Raw genomic sequence first — 20,876 nt, forward strand, 5'->3', positions numbered from 1 at the left:
ATGCCGCAATAAACCCGTATGTCGTATAGTCACTAACGATCTCGATATGTACTGCGGACGTGGCAAAGCACACGAAAACACATATCCATGCCTTTTGGGTCTTTGCGCCTCGTCCCTTCCTGAGTGGTCTAGCATAATCCACTCCTGTGTGGGTGAATGACCTTGATGGCGTGACTCGGGACCGTGGAAGTTGTCCCATCAATTGGTTAGCGTGGATTCCCCTTTGGCGGGCGCAAATAGCACACCGCAATATGTATGACTTCATTGGTTCTCTTCCTCCTATAATCCAATAATTTTGGCGTATGTAGTTGAGTATGAGCCGAGTGCCTCCATGGATGGCCTTGAGATGTTTATCTCTCTTTATGTTTTTATCTGCTCCGATGAATGTTGTCCCACAGTCAGAGTGTAATACGCTTGGGATGCCTCTGCGACTAGAGAATCTTCTGTTTGCTGCGATGAATCCCTCCAAAGACTAGTCACTCACCACTTCGATGTATACTGCGGATGTGGTTAGGCACACAAATGCACAGATCCAAGCCTTGTAAGTTTTGGCTCCTCGCCCCTTCCAGGTTTTTATTGTCAATGGGCCAGCATAATCAACACCAGTGTGGGTAAATGGTCGTGAGGGTATTACTCGCGCGAGGGGTAGTTGACCCATCAACTGGCGGGCCAGAGTTCCTCTTTGCTTAGCACAGGTGACGCATCTTAGTATGTGTTTTTTTTTATCGCTGGTCGTCCTCTCATTATTCAGTACAGTTGACGCGTGTTCGCTAGCGTGATTTGGGTACCCCCGTGGAATGTTTTGAAGTGTGCTTGCTCAATGATGAGGTTGGTGAGTTGTGAGAATTTTAGGAGAATGGCTGGATGTTTATTGTCCTGTGTCAGTGAAGCATTCATTCTTCCAGTCTTCCATCAACTCTGATGATACCTTGTGCATCTATGTAGGCGGTGAGTCGATGGAACGAATGTGAGGGGGGGGGGGGGGGGGGATTTGGCTTGGGATTTAAGTAATCTTACTTCATGGGTGAAGTATGTGTTTTGTGTCAGTATTATCCACTAAATTCTTGCTTGCTCCATCTCCACGGTTGTCAGCTGACTCTTTGCGGTCTGTTCCCCCTTCAGGCATGTAATTAATCTGATGCATGTTGCTGTTATTCTCAATAGTTTACTGAGTGATGGATTTTTGTAAATAATCTTCCAATCATAGTCGGGCCTGTCAATTGTTGCGACTAATCAGATGCTTGGGTGAGCTTCCTGAATACATTGCTTATCTCCCTCTAAGGGTTGTGTAAGCCATGAATCTGGTGTGGTTACCCATAGTGGTCCGGCCAACCACAAAGGGTGGTCCTTAAGTTGCTGAGTTGTTAGTCCTCTGGAGGCGCAGTCTGCTTGGTTTGATGTTCCTGGCACATATCTCCATTATGCTTCTGAGGTAAGTTCTTGAATCTAGGTGGTTCTGTTGCAGACGAATTCCTTCCATCGTGACGAGTGAGATTCAATCCACGTTAACGTTACACGAAAGTCAGTCCACAAATGCGTAGCCCTTACCTTCATACCTAGTGTGGTCTTCATGTGTGCCATGAGTTTTAACAGTAGTAGTTTGACATTGTTTTCGTTAATTCACAGAATTCTCTGTAGGTACCGGTCATCTTCGTGTACTCTTATTTGTCTGTACATCTTTGTAATGTCGGTGACAAACAAGTAACGTTGTCTTCTGATCCAAATTAAGACATCTGAAATGTCTGGATTTAGGTTAGGTCCAGTATGCATAATATCATTGAGGGAAAATCTTGATGTCGACTTGCAGGGACCATTGAATACTACTCTTAATTTGGTGGTGGTCATATCTGGTTTGAGCACACCGTGATGGGGCAGATAATATTGTGTGTGATGGCTGGAAGTGTAGGAGCTCGTCTCATGTGGCCAAGGTTTTCATATTCTATCATGAACTGGTGATATTGTAACTGATATTATTCTGATTTTACGAATTTTTTAAGTAGACTCTGTAAGAAACAGCGTTCAGTATTGTATGTGGACACACGTTTTTCAATGGGAGATGTAAGCGGAATTCGCACTATGTATCTACCCTTTAAATCGCGTGAATTGGTATTCTTGAAATATTCCTCACATTGTTGTTCTTCTGGTGTACGTTTGATGGTATCGCCTGAATATACTTATTCCAGAACCCAAAATTTCAAGAGGAGTTCTTGAAGTTTTTCTTCGTCGTCATGCCAGGAAACATGAAATGCTGTCACCATCGAAATTTGCTTGGAAGTTGTTGGCCCAGAAAAATCCATCCAAAAATGGATAACTGTGCCATTGGCACATGTGGAGAGTCAGTGATGACTTGAGGTTTAATTATTTGTTCATATGTGTCAGCTCTCAGAATGATGTCTATTGTGCAAGGTTTAAAGTATTGTGAATCGGCTAATGGTAGACCCTTTAGATGTGACCAGTCATGTGATAAAAGTCTTTTGACGATAAATGATAGTTCAGAGCCTGGGTCAATGAGAAGTCGAGCTTGCACTGTCATGTTGACTGTTCGTATTTCTGCTATGACTGTGACTGTCTGGGATGAGACTAAAAACCTCCTTATGATGTTGGGTGGAGGCTTGCTGGCAAGTGGAAAGGGCAATGCAATTATTCAATACTGTCTTTTGTGCTTATAGTCTTTACTTTTATTAAATGTAATAAGTAATGAGTAGTTAATAATCTATTAATATTAGAATGAGTGTATGATATAGTAAATATATTAGTGTTTCTTCAGTAGTAGTGGCGACGATGAGTCTGTGCGTGTGTTCTTGATAGCCCGGAGGGTAATTCCCCTCCTTCTTGGGTTGAGTATTCGTAGTGGGGAACTCATGGTGGTAGGGGAAGCAAGTTAGTGCCGTCTTGGAAGCCGGCGAAGGGTGAGCTGTAGTGTACGAAGTGGTGGGAGAACGTCCGTGTGATGTCACAACTTGTGTCCGTGAGCTCCAAGGTAGTGGTGATATTGGTGCACGTTCGTGTGCTCGATGTAACTCGCGGTGTAGAGGTAAAGGTAAGAACGAGCGTCGGCGTTACTTACATGCGGGCGTAAACCGCGGTGTAAGGTAATATGCAAGAACGAGCGTCTGGTCGCATCTTACTTGAGTTGGCAGGAACCGATGCGGACGTAAACCGCGAGTGTAGAGTAGTGGCGATCCTGTCGTGATGGGTGCTTTTTAACTAGAAGAAGTAGTAAGGAACGAGCATTTGCGTTGCTTACGGAGGCGTGGGTGCCAGTATAGTTGTGGCATCGCTATTAGTTCCTTAGGTTGCTTGATGTTTGCCATGGTCTCCCAATGGCGATGGCAAGGTTGGATAGCGATCCCGATGTGAAGAGTGCATGATTGGTACTAGCAGGGCAATCGCGACACGTGCAGCTCCTTTCACATTCTCGTACGAACTGGATACGCCGATAGCGCATCGGTGGCTGTTACTATGCCGCTATTTTTCGTGGCGGCAATAGTGCATAACTTTGTCGGGTTCATTTGTTATTATTTCTCGGAATTATAGTCGTATGTTCGAGTTTTTCGGTTAGAAGCATTCGTTGAGTCCGTTGGCCAATGTTTACTATACAATGCTTCGCGCGCTCATACCTCTCCCACTTTGTATTCCGCTTAAAACTATTGTAATCCGTAACAAGTGGATTAGTCTCTGGTCATGATGACTGGTGAGGAAAAACAAGTGGAAAGGCTGAAATTATGTACAATATATATTATTGAGTTAAGATATCGTTTATTCTGGTTGTTAATTATTATAATACTGCAGTTTTGACTGCTTCAAGTATGCTTGGTAGAAAGAATGATCATACTTAATAGAGTGTAAGTAGTCTCGATGGAAATTGTTACATAATCAATCATGCCTCTAGTGAAAATTTGAGTAGTTTAAAGCTAGGCAGACGCAAGAACAATAAATGATGCATCACCTTTCTTGGCATAATATGAAACGTGATTTGAGCGTGAATGACTAGCTTGTACAAATAATAAAAAGGGTGTACCTTATGAACTACCGACACGGCATGCTGTTTGGCTACGTGACTGGCGCACGTTATTAATTACAATTCCAATGGCTTCACAGTTAAATTACTAACCTGTTATAGCAGATTCTGTTAATAATGCATGCATATATTGTAGGCTGATTGCCAGGTTTGCGGCTAAGTTTCGTAGTTATAAGTGATAACTGATACTAGATAGATTGAAAATACACTGATGAGTAATAACAGATGAGTGAACGTGTGGTAGAAGTACAAACTTGCTGCGCCGATAGCGCATCGGTGGCTGTTGCCATACCGATATTTGTCGTGACGTCAATAAGGCATAGCCTTGTAGGGTTCATTTGTTATTACTTTTCGGAATTATAGTCATATATTCAAGTTCGTTGGCCAGTGTTTACAAAACAAATGTTTCACGCGCTCATACCTCTCCCACTTTGTGTGTTCTGTTTAAAACTGCTGTAATCGGTAACACTATTCTTACCGGGATGCATGTCGATTACTCGAGCGAGGGGCCACTTGAGCAGGGAAGCGTTCATCGGTAATGAGTACCAATAAGCCAATTTGGTGGCTAGGACGTAATATGTTAGTTTCGAAAGAAGTAGTGCTGCTGCTAACTTCAATCTTGGTATTGTGATACTCTTAAGGGATGCCACTTTCGTCTTGGAACATACCACTGTTGTCATAATGCTATCCAAGTCGTGCACTGCGATGTATATGACTGCTGATATTGCTAATTGAGATGCATCAGAAAAGCCATGTAGCTCTAGGTGTGATGTGCCTTTTATATTGAGCCAACATGGTATAGTCATTTTTGTCAAGTTGGCGAGATCTTTTCTTATAATCTGAAAACAATTGGGAGGGCAATGTCTCATCCCAGTGTAGTTTGTGTAGCCATAGTTCCTGCATGAAGATTTTTGCTTTAATCACGACAGGCGAGGGAAAACCTAATGGGTCAAATATTTTTGCAACTTCAGATGGGATAAGCCGTTTAGTGATGTTACCTACTTCCCTCGTCCTCCGCTAATTCTGACTGCCAAAAACGGAGCAGCCCTTGTTCCGTAGTTAACTGTCGTTAATTAATAAGAGACTTCTGATTGATGTTCATCAATCCACAGGGTTCTCTGAAGATTTGCCTGTGCATTTTTGTAATATCGGTGGTAAACAGACATCATTGTTTTCTGATCCAAATTAAGACATCTGATATGTCAGGGTTCAAGTTGGGTCCAGTGTGCATAATATCGTTGTGTGAGAGACTTGACGTTGAATGTTGAAATGTCTTACGAGTTTTTTGTTGATGAACGTAAGTTCAAAGTCTGTATTCATGAGAAGACGAGCTTGTGCTGTTGTAGTAGTTGACTGTATTTCTGCTATAGTCGTGGCTAATGAAGTTGTGGTATGAGCTGGTTTTCTTCACACATACCTGATAGCTGTTTGATGCTTTCCTTGTTGAAGGTAAAGCGCCCTCACCCGTGTTGTTAAAAATATACAAGTTAATTTAGTTATAATAATAAATACTTACTTTATTATAAAATTAATGTATAAATAAATGTTTAAAATGAATATTCTAATTCTAATGTTTTGCGTTTATAACAATCTTTATACCGGTTGACTAAAGTAAACCATATTTTGTTTATGATGTTACAGAAACCAGTTATTATAAGGCTTATTTATTAAATGCAAATTTTTACGACGACCGGTCGCCGTAAACATATTTAGTCGCTATAAGGTATATTATTTAAAATAAAGGTCGCCATAAAGGGCGTTATGTATTTATAATATTTTTAGATATATTTAATAAAAATTTATGTACAAATATTATTGTAACTGTTATTCTAATATTTTTAAATATTTGTATAGTAGATTAATTTACGTTATAAAGAATGTAAATAAATAACATAAATAATTGAATTAATTTTTTAATTAAAATTGTAGATACAATTTATTAGTATAAAAAGATTTATTAACTGATAATTGCCACAATTTAATTAAAAAAATTGTAATTATTTTAAATATCTTATATTTCATAATTGCTTTTATTTTTAACAATTTTCAATTATGACGCTCATTTAGTAAGTTAATAAACTTTAAATTGAAATAGTAACATTATTGTAAAAAAAATTTTATTTATGTTTCAATGAGTAATGAAAATCTTTCTTTAAAAAAATACAATCCTGCCCTCATTAGTTAAGTTTCCAGAGTTTTAATTTAAATAACTTACAATCACAGCCTGGTTCGCTTGCAGAGAAAAATGTCTATATTACAAGAATAAATAAACACATTTACAAATACGTTAATTCAAATATGTTTTTCCAGTAATACCTTCCCTCAGAAATGTAATACATTTACAATTTAATCTTATAAAATATCGTTGATTTACGTAGAATAATATGGTCATTTGATAATATATTATTTATGGCTAGAAATTCATACGAAATGCGTGGAAATATATTTGAAAAAATGAAAATAATACGATTGAATCAGAGATTACGGTTTCAAAATAATTTGGTAATATTAAGTAATAAATTTTAATAAAAGTTTGACACGAATATGACCTGGAAAAATAATAAAATAATATTTAAAAATAAAACATGCATTAATTCAAACATTAATATTAATTTGAGATATTGATCAATGCAAGAATTATAGATAGTGTTGCAGCAAAAATTTCAAATTATGTTTCTACAATAGAACGGTATGATATTATAAAAACGGTGAAAATGGTATTACTCGTACTCTGTATGGCTCCGAGAATTCGTTATAAATAAAGGTGATTATAATAAAACGTAAGTATATTGATGAATTTGTATAACGAGAAAAAATCGAACAATATTATACAAGCCGTTTTCAATTAAAACAAGATTAATGTATTGAATGGAATAGAGAATTTTATTCTAAAATAACATGCTTTAAAACTTATAAATTAACTCACTGTGAAATTACATACATTTCCATATAAAGAAAGTATCATAAATGTTGCCTTTTCAATTTCAATGATTTATTGTGTTTATTATATTTATATCCGCTAATTTAAATATTAAATATGTATTTACTATTTAAAAGCTAACCAAAAAAATGTTTATCTACTCATATATGAAATATAAAAGTATTAAATTTCTTACGCATGTATCTAAGAGTTTTCTAATTATATTAGTACTGTTTTTCCATTTTTTTTATATATCTAAATTCTACCTTTGATAGTTTTTAATTTTCATTTTAGTTTAAAATATTAGTTATACAATTGATTGAACGTATTCCTTGTACTCATTATTATTCTATTGCAGTATCGACATATATTCTTCTCTTTTCCCATTATCATTAATTAATCTGTGCTTATAAACTCCATCATTTTATTGCATCTCGCATAATTAATGTCCATTTTTACTCGTGACCAATGAATTGCTTCACTTAAAGGATTGCTTTCATAAGAACAAATATTAATACATTTTTAAATCTTCGAAAATCGATGTATTACAAAGAACTACTTTAACAAACACTTAAAAATGTACTTGTTATTAGATTTACTTATATTTTTATAAATAATTATTCATAGTTTGCTAAGCATTGATATAATATTCATTGTTTAAATAAATATTAAGTATTTTGCCAATTCAATACCCTAAAACTATGTATTATAAAACTAAAATTATATATTCTCTATACTACAAATTTCAAAACTATTAATTTATTTTAATTGTCAAAATTTATTTCTTCTTTTAAAAGTTGTATTAAAAGCCTGCAAATTAGTAAAATACAAGCATGTATGCGGTTGTTATTTGTCTATCGAATAATATGTAAATAAGTGTAGAAAATTAACTTATTCACAAGGACAACTTTTTTCACTATAAGCTCATTTCTCTTATTGTAAATATGAACTTTATATTAATTGCGTTTCATACTGAGCTTACATTAATACATTATTGAAACGAGACCTATTTTGAAAACGTTAAACTTTATTTTACCGCACATAATTTTCATTTACTTATTATATTATTCAGTTATATGATTTTTTGAAACAATAATTTTGTATATTCTAATTTCTTTTGAGTTATTCTAAAAATTACCAGACTGGTTTCTTGTATTACTTTACTGCAAGATCGAAGAATCTTTTAGAAATCATAGAAATAAATTTTATAGAAGATCTATATGGAACAATTATATTTCTAAAACTAACTTTAGAATTCTGAATATATTGTATGTAAGTAGATGAGAAAGCGTTATCAGTGCTGCTAATTTGAATTTTCAAAGCATTCTAACTTAAAAAATATTATTGACTTTTTCATACAGGTTCAATACATATTTTTAATCGAAAGTGATCGATAATACATTTGAATTGAATTCTTTGATTAAGAAGAATATAAAAAATTATGGCAATCAAATATTTTTAATATATAAAATTGTAAAATATTTGTGATTTATGAATAATATATAGATGAATAGAAGTTTCGTTTGTGCTATAAATCACTGAAAATACAAAAATGTTTTCAAACCCTACTGAGCTAATAATATATAATCAATTAAATTGTTATTGTATTTTCACTTTACAAAGACCTGCTTTTATGAACAAGAATGAACATAAATCTTTACATGCCACTTTATTCATTTTCAATTTACCTAATTTATTAGTGTATCTTAATTATATATTTTGTTTTTAGTACACTAATAGTATTTTGGAAATAATAACATTTTTTTAATAATTTATATGATCCACGCAATAGATGATATATCATGGTGATAATTATTGCCTTGTCATCTCGATATAATTACTTTAAGCCTCTGTGTATAGAACCTTTATTTGATTGTATGTAATACTTTATTTAATAATATTTCGACTAATGAAAACAATTTTCTTTAATACTTTCATTAGGTTAAGCAATTAACACGCTCATTTATGGAAGATGAACTTTTCATCCAATTTATTATTCATTTATTTTACTTTTTATTTACACGTGCAAGTTTCAGTCTATTATTTTTAAGTTAAATAATACAAATTTTGTGTTCTAATTATAAATTAAAAGGTATATATTTAAGGTTAAAATTTATTTTGTAAATTGATCCTGTCAAAAGTACCCCATTAAATCTTAAATAAATTAAATTATAAAATTGACATTCCATATTACCATTTAATAACAACGAAATATACTTATATATATATATATATATATTGTCAGATAAATATAAAATGTAATTTAAATTTATTGGTCGCATCAACAAAAACATTGTATAATAGTTTTTATAAAATTTGCATAGGGACCTTGTGCAAATACGATGTCCTGAATGCATTTCATTTTCTATTCATATACATAAACTTAATTGTTCTGTTTATCATTAGAATAGATCTCTTTGATAAATGTTGCACTATACTTTAACATTTAGATATATTCAGATGTCTATTAAAATCCAGTTACAATTTATAATTTTTAATCTTCACGTTTATATTGCTAGTTATATTATTTTATTGAGTTGTACATTCTCTCTGATCTAAAAGATACTTTAAATCGACTTTGAGTATATAGTGTTTCATATATATATATCTGGCCCTTCACAACACTACTATCTTAAAGTTTTTTGAAGTTTTTTTATTATAAACATGTTTTTATAACATAACTCAACAAAAGTTGTAGTTGCTTTTCATACTATAAAAGGCCTTATCATAAACAAGAATTAAATTATAAACAAAATATGTATTTTATTTAGGTAATGTTTAAGATAAATAATTTGTTAATTAATAATATTAATCGAATTACAGAAATTTCATAAAATTCTTGCAATGCAGTTTCCTAAGTTTCAACGCGCGATGAAATACATTGCAAAATTTTGGTTCACATATTTTGAACTGCATAATAACGCCATAATTCATGCTGCTTCCTCAAGTACTTAGATTGCTCTGCAATAACTTTATAAATATTATCGTTGCTTAAGACGTATTCACTAATAACAATAAATAAAAATCACAGGTGTTACGCACGAAAAAAGAAAATCTAAATCAAAGAACTATGCCATACCAAAAATGGAAAAGGCTTTTATTTTTTCATTATAAAAAATAATATAATGTTTTAAAGACAAAAAGACGGTTTACGAAAACTAAGAAAAAAGACCCCTGTTAATCCTATTATTACCAAGACCTTAAAAAACCGAGGATGTCATTCTTAACATGTGAAAGCCATAAAAATATATTAATGAATATGGTTGACGATATATATATATATTAGAAAAGCAGGGTTTCTCATATCTGTAAGGACAATTAATTATTTGATGAATAAGGATAAAGGAAGTTATTAAACATTATTGACAGCAATTATATTACAAAAAAAAAATGTAACTATCATCTCTAATATTTAAAAAAAAAGATTGTAGATAGAAATTATAATAAAAAATATTTGAAAAGCCATAAAAAGAACGAATTTTCAACTATATCCAATAAGATTATACTGCTGTGTATTAAACTTAATAATAATATCAAGTTATAATAATACTTATAAACGTAACTACAACGTGATAGTGTTACTTAATAATGATGATAGGTAGATTGAATATCGTGAAAGTAGATATCTTTTTAAGAATCTTACATATAGACATTAGACTATAATACGAACCTACATTGAATTTAACATAAAGTATTACCATTATATAATTTAAATTAATTTAAAAAATTAGGTTTGATTCTTAATTTTAATTGTATTTATAAATGAAAATGATATTCCGCTTTAATTTAAAAAAATATACGAATTATTAATATTATCAATTTATATATACATACGCATAATAGTTAACTCGATTCTGTTTTAAATATATAATTTTTAATTTTTATTAAAAGTCATGTATTTCTAAAATTCATTAAATTAAAATTTTTTAATTTACTATTTCAAAAAAATCAAGAAAGCAAATTACTTTTATTATTAGAAGTATTGTGTATTTAATACAGTAAAATTACAGAAAATAGTGTTTGCCATGAAAGAGTAATTGTATGTATTAATTGTATAAATTAGCATTAACCTGAGTATGAATTTATTAAATATAATTTATAACGCAGACAAATTAGATTTATAATCAGTCTATCGATTATCTTTATGTGTGTTTTTGATTAAAATTGCGAAATATTGCGAATCCCTTATTAAAAGCACCACAGATAAGAGTTCTAAAAAAAATTAATGAAAATATGCTATAAATTCTGATAATTTCTAATAATTAAAATCTAAATTTAATTCATATATATTTAGTGATATCGAATGTGTTTCGCTTAATTATAATCTTTATCAATATAAAACCTGCTATATTAACAAAAATAGAATAAAATTTAGATATATTTCAATAGTTTATTATTAAAGATTTTGGAAATAATTTAATGTAAAATTTTCACAATATATTTTTAGTAAGCCGAAATGAGAATTAACTTTCTACATTCATAAATAAAATAAAATTGTTTATTATTCACTATTTTTGTAAGATATTTATTAAAAATTAAAAATTATAGGAAAATTATATTTCTGACTTTCAAAATCACACAAGTTTTAACGAGATTTGACTCTTGTTTTAATGAATATTGTTAAGCAATTGATCCTTTAATGGTTCTGATCGATTTGATTTCAATTTCACATTCACATTTTTGCAAATAAAATATTTTAATATTAAAGGAATTATTTTAAAATAATCATGAATATTGAACAAAGTGTTATCAAAATGATCAATTTTTATTAATAGTAAGGCAGTATATACAATAAAAAACTATTTTTAATATTTTGCGGAAAATGGAATTATATTTTCCCAAATTACCCCGAATTGCCAAAATTTTTTTAGGATGTCAGAAGCTAAATTTGTATTATTCTTCATATATAATACATCATACATTATTCTAATTTTATGTATGAGAGAGAGTATGAACGACTTGAAATTCAAAGATGATCAAACAATATAATATTTAAATATAAAAAAGATGAATTTAGAGACAAGTTATTAATTATGTAAAATTTTCGTGAATAACTTATTTTTCTAATACTACACAAAGGATTTATTTTGTCTATGATATAAGATAAAATCAAATTTTATTTGTGTTTTTTAAGAAAATTATTTCAATTTAATATAATTAAGTCTATCATGTTATTTTGTTTTGTAATTCGTGTACAAATTATATATGTAATATATAATATAAAAAAGTTACAATGAATAATCCATTTATAAAATCCAATAGTTATCTATAATTATTTAATTTTCAATATTTTTAATATTTTTTTATAATATGACACCTAAAAATTTATTTATATTTATATTTTAAAAATTATATATATAAGTACGCCTAATTTAAATAGTTTTAACACAAATAATTTATATTCTTTAAATAATATATTGTTATATCCTTTTATTAAAGTAATTTAATAAAAAAAATTAGTATATTAGAAATAATAATCCTTTTAAAAACGGAACCATTTTATTTTACTTGTCAATAATAAAACAAATTTTTATACAGCAATGTAAAATCATTTGAGTATTTATAGTATGTATATTTTATTTATTCTTCATATTGTGATTTATTATTAATGTATATAATTGTCATTCCATTATATTTAATAATGTTAATAATTAATGTTAATAAAAATTTTTATTTTAATTTTATTTATCAATATTAATAATTTATAAATTATTAATTACGATTATAATTATTATATAATTATTCTTCACATAACTACTTAATGTATATAGTTATTTATATAAATTAAAATTAGCATAAATGTAATAATATTTCATAGTATTCTAGAGATGTGCAAATCATTTTATTTATTAAAAATTTATTTAAATAAAGAAAATATTTACTGAATTTATATTTATTAGAATATTAGATATTTTTAAAGTTCATCTATTTAAACTATTTTTTTCTAATAATTAATAATTAAATAATATTATCGAATTGTACTAGTACAACAAGATTATTTGATATAAATCAAATTAATTTTAATTTTAAATACAATATATTAGTTCATGTTAATTAATTATTATTAAAATAAAGGAATACTTTGAAATTATTTAAAATTCACTATTAAGTGTATCTTCGATCTTGGATTTATATCTTCGAATAGGGCTCTGTGATAGGCCTATGTGATTTTATATAAAAAAAACTTCTGGAAGTTTATTACTTTGAATATCTCAATACAAGAACCTTTTAAACTATATTTTATACATCTGTAAATACGTATTTTTTCGTGCATTCTTATGTTGATTACTCACATTAATCATGTCATCCATATATTAATTTAATTTACCTGTAATGATAATTAAATTCGCCAAGGATTAAAAACATTGAAATACATTCAGCATTGCGGGCTGAATAGTCAATACGAATAGGCTTTTAATACGGATGCTTTTAATAAATTTTAAAGTGTACAATTTGTAACCACACCATACCATTGTCTACATTGTAACAACTTTTTACGCACAATTAACTCGTCTCAAGTCATCGACATGCCATTAAGCCTGTATACACTACACGATTTCTGCGTGTAAAATACAACTTTCTTATAAATGGTAGCTACTTCCTTCGTTAATGCGCGATGATTTATTTTTCGCTAACAGATTTGTGTTTTTTAACTTTCTTTCATTTTCTTCATATCTACTCCTGTTTATTTCCACTTTTTCGCTATTCATTATATCAAAACATAGAATACCACTTCCTATTGTTTTTTGTTTTTGTTATTTGGTGTGTGTTTTTGTATATAATGCTATCCATGTACTTCAAAGCCCAATCCATCTTCCTCTTTCAGCACTGCGTTAGTAAGTTGCCGGAAAGTATTCCAAATTTAATTAAATAATAATTCTATTTATTTTTTATAAGAGATTACTTAATATTAATTATATAATATTAAATTTACAAAATAAAATCTTAATTGAATTATACTATTTATAACATTCTGAAATTTCATGTATATACTTTCTTGACTTTAAATTTATTTAGTTTTAATTATAGTTAATATAGAGTTTCTTAATAAATGGTATATTTTAATAGTTAATGATATTTTTATTACTGGTATTGTACTATTATATAATTGAAAATATATTTATTTATTGTTCAATTCATCTGCTGAAATAAGCATACCAAATAGTAAATGCATTATGTACAAAATGAGAGATTTTCGATAATAGGTCTGCATTCAGGACAAACAGTTTACCAGGAAGTAGCTCCAACAGTACCAATAATAGCTTGGGACGATCATTAAGGAATGATCTTTTAATAGCTGCGGACAATGTCACTAATGCCATGTCATCGCTTGTTAGAGAATTGAATTCAGGTATGTTTTTTAACAATAAATTTGTTTAATTTAATCATATAAATACGTTATCTAATAAATTTCATTTGATATTTAATAATTTATACTAATTGTAGGTTAAGTATTAAAAAATCTAATGGAAATTTTATTTAAAATTAGATTGAAAATAACAATAAAAAATGTTGACTATATTACAAATTTATCTTTAAATGATAAGAAATTAATTCATTGCTCATAACGACTTTATATTTATCAAATTTATTAAAAAATATACTATTTGTTTTATAAATAATATTAAAACATCATACAATACAATTAATAAAATCTTTATATCTCTCTCACCAAATCATTCGTAACAATAATATTTATAAATTGATCTTTCAACGTTTCTTTTAACAGTCTTGATATCTTTAATAATTGTACATTAAGATTGTGATAAATCTTTAAATTAATATACAATATATTGTATTAATTAAATACAAATTCTCAGATATAATCATTATAAATTCCAAGTAATTCAATTATAACTTCATTTTCTATTTAAAATAATGGTTTTGTTAAATTTAAATTGTACGTATATTTTTCAACTTTTAATTTGCATTAATTCACTAAATAAACTCTTATTTTATAAATGTATTTTATCAGTATCGGAGTTAAATCTTTTTTTTTTTAAATGTTTATAATCAACAATAAAACTTATGACAAAACATTTTAAAAAAGAGAATCATGAAATCTAAGGACCATTTTTCTTGTATGAAAATCTTCATTTAATTTTAATAACAATTTTCTTTATATTGCAAATTCTTACTATAAAAATATACGATAACAACACGGTATTATCGGAAAACATGGCATACAATATGACGAAGGAGGGAAGAGATTTTAAGGTGTAATAACTCTTTTAGCGTGAAGTTGTAATAAATAAATTATTAATTAATGCAAATCAATAATAAAACAATAATATATAATACAATAATGCAAAATATATAGCCTAAGATTAATTGCCATGTAGTTCAAGTTGGAAAATCTATCTGTATTTTGATCTTATGTCTTCAGTATTATAAACTATTCAACAATTTTTTAAAATTACATCTTTCACTCATCATTTATTTCTAATAATGTACTTGATATATTTATTTTCAAATGTGGCTTTCATTTATCAATTTCTATATTTCGGTGATAAAATATCATCTCAATTTTTCATTACAATAACATATCATTCTTATCAAAATTTCATTTTTTTATAGCCTCTTGTTGCAATAATAATAGTTTTACTTTTCCTTTGATATTTTAGAAATTTAACTATTTAACACAAAAGAACATGCAAAAATATTTGAAGGAATACCCTCATTGATTTTATATGGCTCCACTGTTTTGTACTTTCACAAGTATAAATGAATCCACTAAATTAATTAATTATATTCTTTTAAGATTTTACAGTGATTTAAATTACCTAGATAAGAATTATAAAATATTAAAAGGCAATTTCTAGAATAGATAAATTAATTTGTTTTAATATCTATGGTTAGAAAATTGGATTATTAAATGTTGTAGTTCTTAAATTCAATAAAAACTTATTACAATTTGATTGTTAGTTTCAAAATTTGTGGTATTCTAATTATTGAATTTCCGAATAACGCTAGACAATCTCGCAAAAACAATGTTAACATTTTGTTCCTTTATATCTTTTACTACTATTTAGAAAAGAATTTTCATATTTCTCACATTTAGTCTTCAATCTTAGATTTTCAATTTTCATTATATAAGAACATATACAATATAATAATAAAACTAGTATATTCATTCGTATATTCAATCAAACCATTTTTAATGGAAACAGAAATATTATGAACCAGTTTAAGTATTAAAATGCTCGATCTCTTTTTCGTAGTTAGATTTGCCCTAAGTGTGATCAGGATTTTTTACTATAACGAAGGAGTATTTAAAAAAAAGTAAAAAATAGTAAAATGTAAACAAATAACAAATACATTTGTATAAAACTACTTAAAAATAAATTACAACAAATTAAGTTTTTAAAAAGATAAGATGCTTTTACATATAAAAAATACTTAAAAATAATTAAGGATACAAATAAAGGCATATTTAGAACCTCTATATTTTTACATCTACATATAAATCTAAATATAGTTGCGTATAATTTATATTTATAATTACATCAAATTTATGTATAATGTGTAATTTTAAACATCATGGCACAATCTTATTTATACTGTATAAAGTAAAATACAAAACAGAATTTCACCTGAAATAAAAATATCTTAGTTTATTGTATTTTCTTGTATCCTACATTTTGTTTTTTTTTTTGTACGTACAATGGTTTTTGCGACGATAGGGTATGTACGTAGGAAAGCGTATTAGTGTTGTTACACGCGGTAAGGAAGAAGGATGGTGATAGGGGAAATCGGTTAAAGTATCTTTGTAAAAGGGGAAATTATTACATAGTGATCTCCGTACTATACACATCATACACACGCGCGTTTACATTTTATAAACATACTTTCTACATCGTGATATCTACATTTAAGCTTGATTATAAATAATTTAAAATGTACATTTTAAACTATTTATTTTTCTCATTATATCTTTTGAGTGTGTATATTATCATTTATTTAAATAACTATTCCGAATATTAATAAATTTATAATTATGACAAAGCTTAATAATGATTAAATTGATTTAAAAAAAATACTGTATGAAGATAAATATTTATAAAAATGTTATATTATAATGTAATTATAATAAATTGTGAGAAATGTAATTATACAACTTTACATAAATGTAATTTATTTGTGTTGTATAATAATCATATTAATGATTTTAACATTAGATTTAAGTATATCGTCGTTAAATTACTAATAAAAAGTTATTATCAATAATTAAAATTATACAAACATTTTACTCTGAGTTTATAAATAATTGCATAAGAATAATATTTATCAATTAAAATAAAGTTGATTTCATTTTAATATATTTAATCGTAATATTTTTTATTTTAATTACATTATTTCTAACTACGGTGACAGTTATAATAGTATTTAATCTTTATTAATATAAGCTGCATTAAAAATTTAATAAAAGTTGATTTTACAACAGTTGCATTGTATATTTGAGCATAATTAATTAGGTAATTTTACCAAACCAAGATATAAGGAAATAAAAAGAATATCAAAAATAGCATACTTGAATGAATTTTAATGGCTTACAGATTCAGACGAGGAGGACCAATTACATAATTCTGGACACCATAATATTAAGAAGCCATTAGGTAAGCTGCATTCGTTATATGTATATTTTATTGATATGCTACAATTAATATTAGTACGTCAATTTTGTACTTTAATGACTTATAATAGACACTGGCTTTATTGGTAAATGTTATAATAGAAGTAATCTACTAATCTACTAATCTATCTATACCAGAAAATTTTTACAATGTTGATAGTTTAAGAGATTATTATACTATAACATATACAGAAGTAAGACAGAAGTTGCATATCAAGTATCAAATAGTATGCATTATTTAAAAGGCTTATTTTTTTCATACATATATCAGAAATTTATTATTATTAAGAATATATTATTAAAAAGAATATATATTGTTTAGAAAAAATATTGAATATAATATTTTTTACGTATTATTTAAAATTAAAAAAAATATAATTAAAACTTCACGATGTAAAATGTACGTAACGTCTCCCTAAATTTATTATACAATTTTTCATATTAATTTTATCTATTTTACTTCAAGAATATTATCTTTATTTAATTTTAATACTTGAGACAAGTTACCATTTTAAGGCAGTAAATAACAAACGTAGAATGGAAAATAAAAAATTTATTTCATTTTTTAATAGTCAATAAATAATTACAACTGTGCTTTAAATTTTAAATCGATCCACACAAAGATTTCTAATAATTATCATTGCATCAATATGTTTAAAAAATATAAATGAAAATTTTTTTCAACCATCAGATAAAGTAAATTATCGTAATAAAAATTGTTTTTTAATTTAATTTTTTAAAAAACAGCCATAGATAGATTGAAATGTTTATAAGTTTCAGTATAATTAAAAGTTTTTCTTTAAAAAACAAAAAAAAATACATAATTTATTATACTGGAATACAGGAAATATGCATTATATAAGTAGTTTCTATTCGTTAATCCTTTACTTTATAAAAAAAAAATCAGTCGTAAAATTCTATCCACTGAAACTTTTGTTCAAAATAACTATTTTTTTTGGTTTATTTATTGAGAAGTTACTGGTTTTGTTGAACTTTTAATATGTTAATTTTCTTATTTCATTAATTTTCATTTGCTATGATTTTTTATATCGTATTTTGTATATTTTCAAAGTCAGATAAATTTTCTTGTGAGGAAATATAGGAATGAATATATATTGAGATGAATATAAATTGAATTGAAATATGAATTGAAAATGAAATATAGGAATGATAGAAAAATATAGGAAATGAGGAAGAAAATATATCATTACTGCTGTGTAAGCTTTTTATAATACAAAAATTTACATAGAGTATATTTAATTTGATTTTCTGTAGTTATCCAACGAAAAGGGGAAATTTTAATTTATTTATTTCTATTTTTGTTACTATTCCTAGGACAATTTATTATAGAATAAATTAATCAAGAAACTTTTTAAGCTTATTAAAATGTTAGCTTTCTATGTATATTTAAATCTAATTGATTTATTTATTTATTTCTATTTTTGTTACTATTCCTAGGTCAATTTATTATAGAATAAATTATTCAAGAAACTTTTTAAGCTTATTAAAATGTTAGCTTTCTATGTATATTTAAATTAATTGAGGCATTAAAGTCTACATGCCATAAATATTGATATCAATATTATTTATAAATACAATAAAATAACAAAAATTATAAAATCGTCTTGATTTGTCATTGCTTTATAAATTGATTGTTCTGATTTTTAATTGTTTATACTATTTTCTATTATAAGATTATGTTATTAAGTACATAAACAGTAAACCGACCATTTCAATGTTTTCTTATGCAGATTTGTAAGATTCATAAGTACATAAGCCGCAATCATATTAATTGTTGGTAATTCTTGGTATCGGTATAATTAATTATATTCCTCTCAATCGATAATATGATTTTAATATTTCAATTTACTTAGATCCGCAAATACCATTTTCGAAATACGCAATTTTCTTATATCCTACAATTTTTTAAATTAGAATGCTTTCCATAAGTTATATAAAGTCATTAAATTAATTTTAAACTATATTATAATATGATTATTACTTATAGTTTTTACATTTGTGATTGATATGTGATTAATGTGTATTTATAAATTTAACTGTATATAATTAAATTTTTGTACTGAATTTTTCTACATTTTGAAACATCTAACAAGTTTACCTAGAAATACGAACAAAATTATTGTTTGTGTATAGAGTATAATTAACTATTTAAAAAATATGACATATAAACTAGAATTTATAAGCATTGTTTATGTTTAAATAAATTTATCCTTCCAATGTGCTATCTAGCGTGCATTTATATTTTAACATGTAACATATAGATTTGATATTTACTTGTAATAATTGTGTTTTCAGGAATGACTCGTTCTAAAAAATCACGATACATGTAATCAAATTTAACAGCATTTATTATCAAATCAAATATTAAAAACAATAAAAAAAATTAAATACAAATATGTATACTTTATCATTAATATCGACATATGTCAAAATGATAATAATAAATAATTTTAAATGTAATATCAACATTTTTAAATATCGTTTTGCGTAAATAATGGCTAATGTGTTTATTCATAGATTTCGAAATCGTTGAAGATGATGAAAGTACTAACGATACTAGCAATTGGCGAGAGGAATTACAACGCCGCTATCAAGAAGAAAATAATTTCTTATCTGAGTTACGCGCTCGTAATAATACAGTTACCATTCAGTCACATAGTCATCAACAAACTCAACATCATAATCAACTTACAAGCAAAATACAATATTCTAATCAGAATCCAAACCAAAATCAGCATCAAGTTCAACATCAAAATCATAATACAAATAATTATAATCAAAATAATCAAGAAGAACAGGATCATTATCAACAGCATCAGAATGAGTACGAAGAGGCAGAAGATGAAAAACGCAATGAAAATGAAATTGAATGGTCTGAAGCTGTCAAACGCTGGATTAATCGATAAATTAGATATTGTATCCATTATGTATATATATATATGTATATAATGGAAGTAATGTATTTACGTAGTTTTCTTGATATTACTTTTATACTCATATTTCCAGAAAATATGCGTATACAAAATCGATGAAATCATAAATTTAGGAACTAAATTTACTGAAAACGAATTGAAATCGTAATCTTTAAAATGTTTTTTTATTTAAATTTTTAACAATTAATAATAAAGAATTTTTTAATTTTAAAATGTTCTTTGTGCTGTTAAAAATGTATCTATGAATAATTATATTTAAATGATGTATATCAACCTGTTTGCTAAACTTTAATTGATGAATACTATAATAAAAATATGTTTTTATTGGCCACGAAATATATATGTATT

The 20,876-nt window shown here is 27.1% G+C and overlaps 1 protein-coding gene across 1 annotated transcript in view; it reads left to right on the plus strand.

The window, feature by feature from the left end:
• Positions 1–20,508, plus strand: part of LOC105368101 (dystrobrevin beta) — a 33,158-nt gene extending 12,650 nt beyond the window's left edge. Inside the window, exons 15-17 of the mRNA XM_011507013.1 lie at positions 14,147–14,292; positions 17,498–17,557; positions 20,113–20,508. Coding sequence (XP_011505315.1) covers positions 14,147–14,292; positions 17,498–17,557; positions 20,113–20,501 — 595 coding nt within the window. The 3' untranslated portion in view covers positions 20,502–20,508. The remainder of the gene's footprint in view (positions 1–14,146; positions 14,293–17,497; positions 17,558–20,112) is intronic.
• Positions 20,509–20,876: the final 368 nt, after the last annotated feature.

Source organism: Ceratosolen solmsi, unplaced genomic scaffold (genome assembly GCF_000503995.2).
Source record: "Ceratosolen solmsi marchali unplaced genomic scaffold, CerSol_1.0 scaffold6, whole genome shotgun sequence".
NCBI lineage: Eukaryota > Metazoa > Arthropoda > Insecta > Hymenoptera > Agaonidae > Ceratosolen > Ceratosolen solmsi.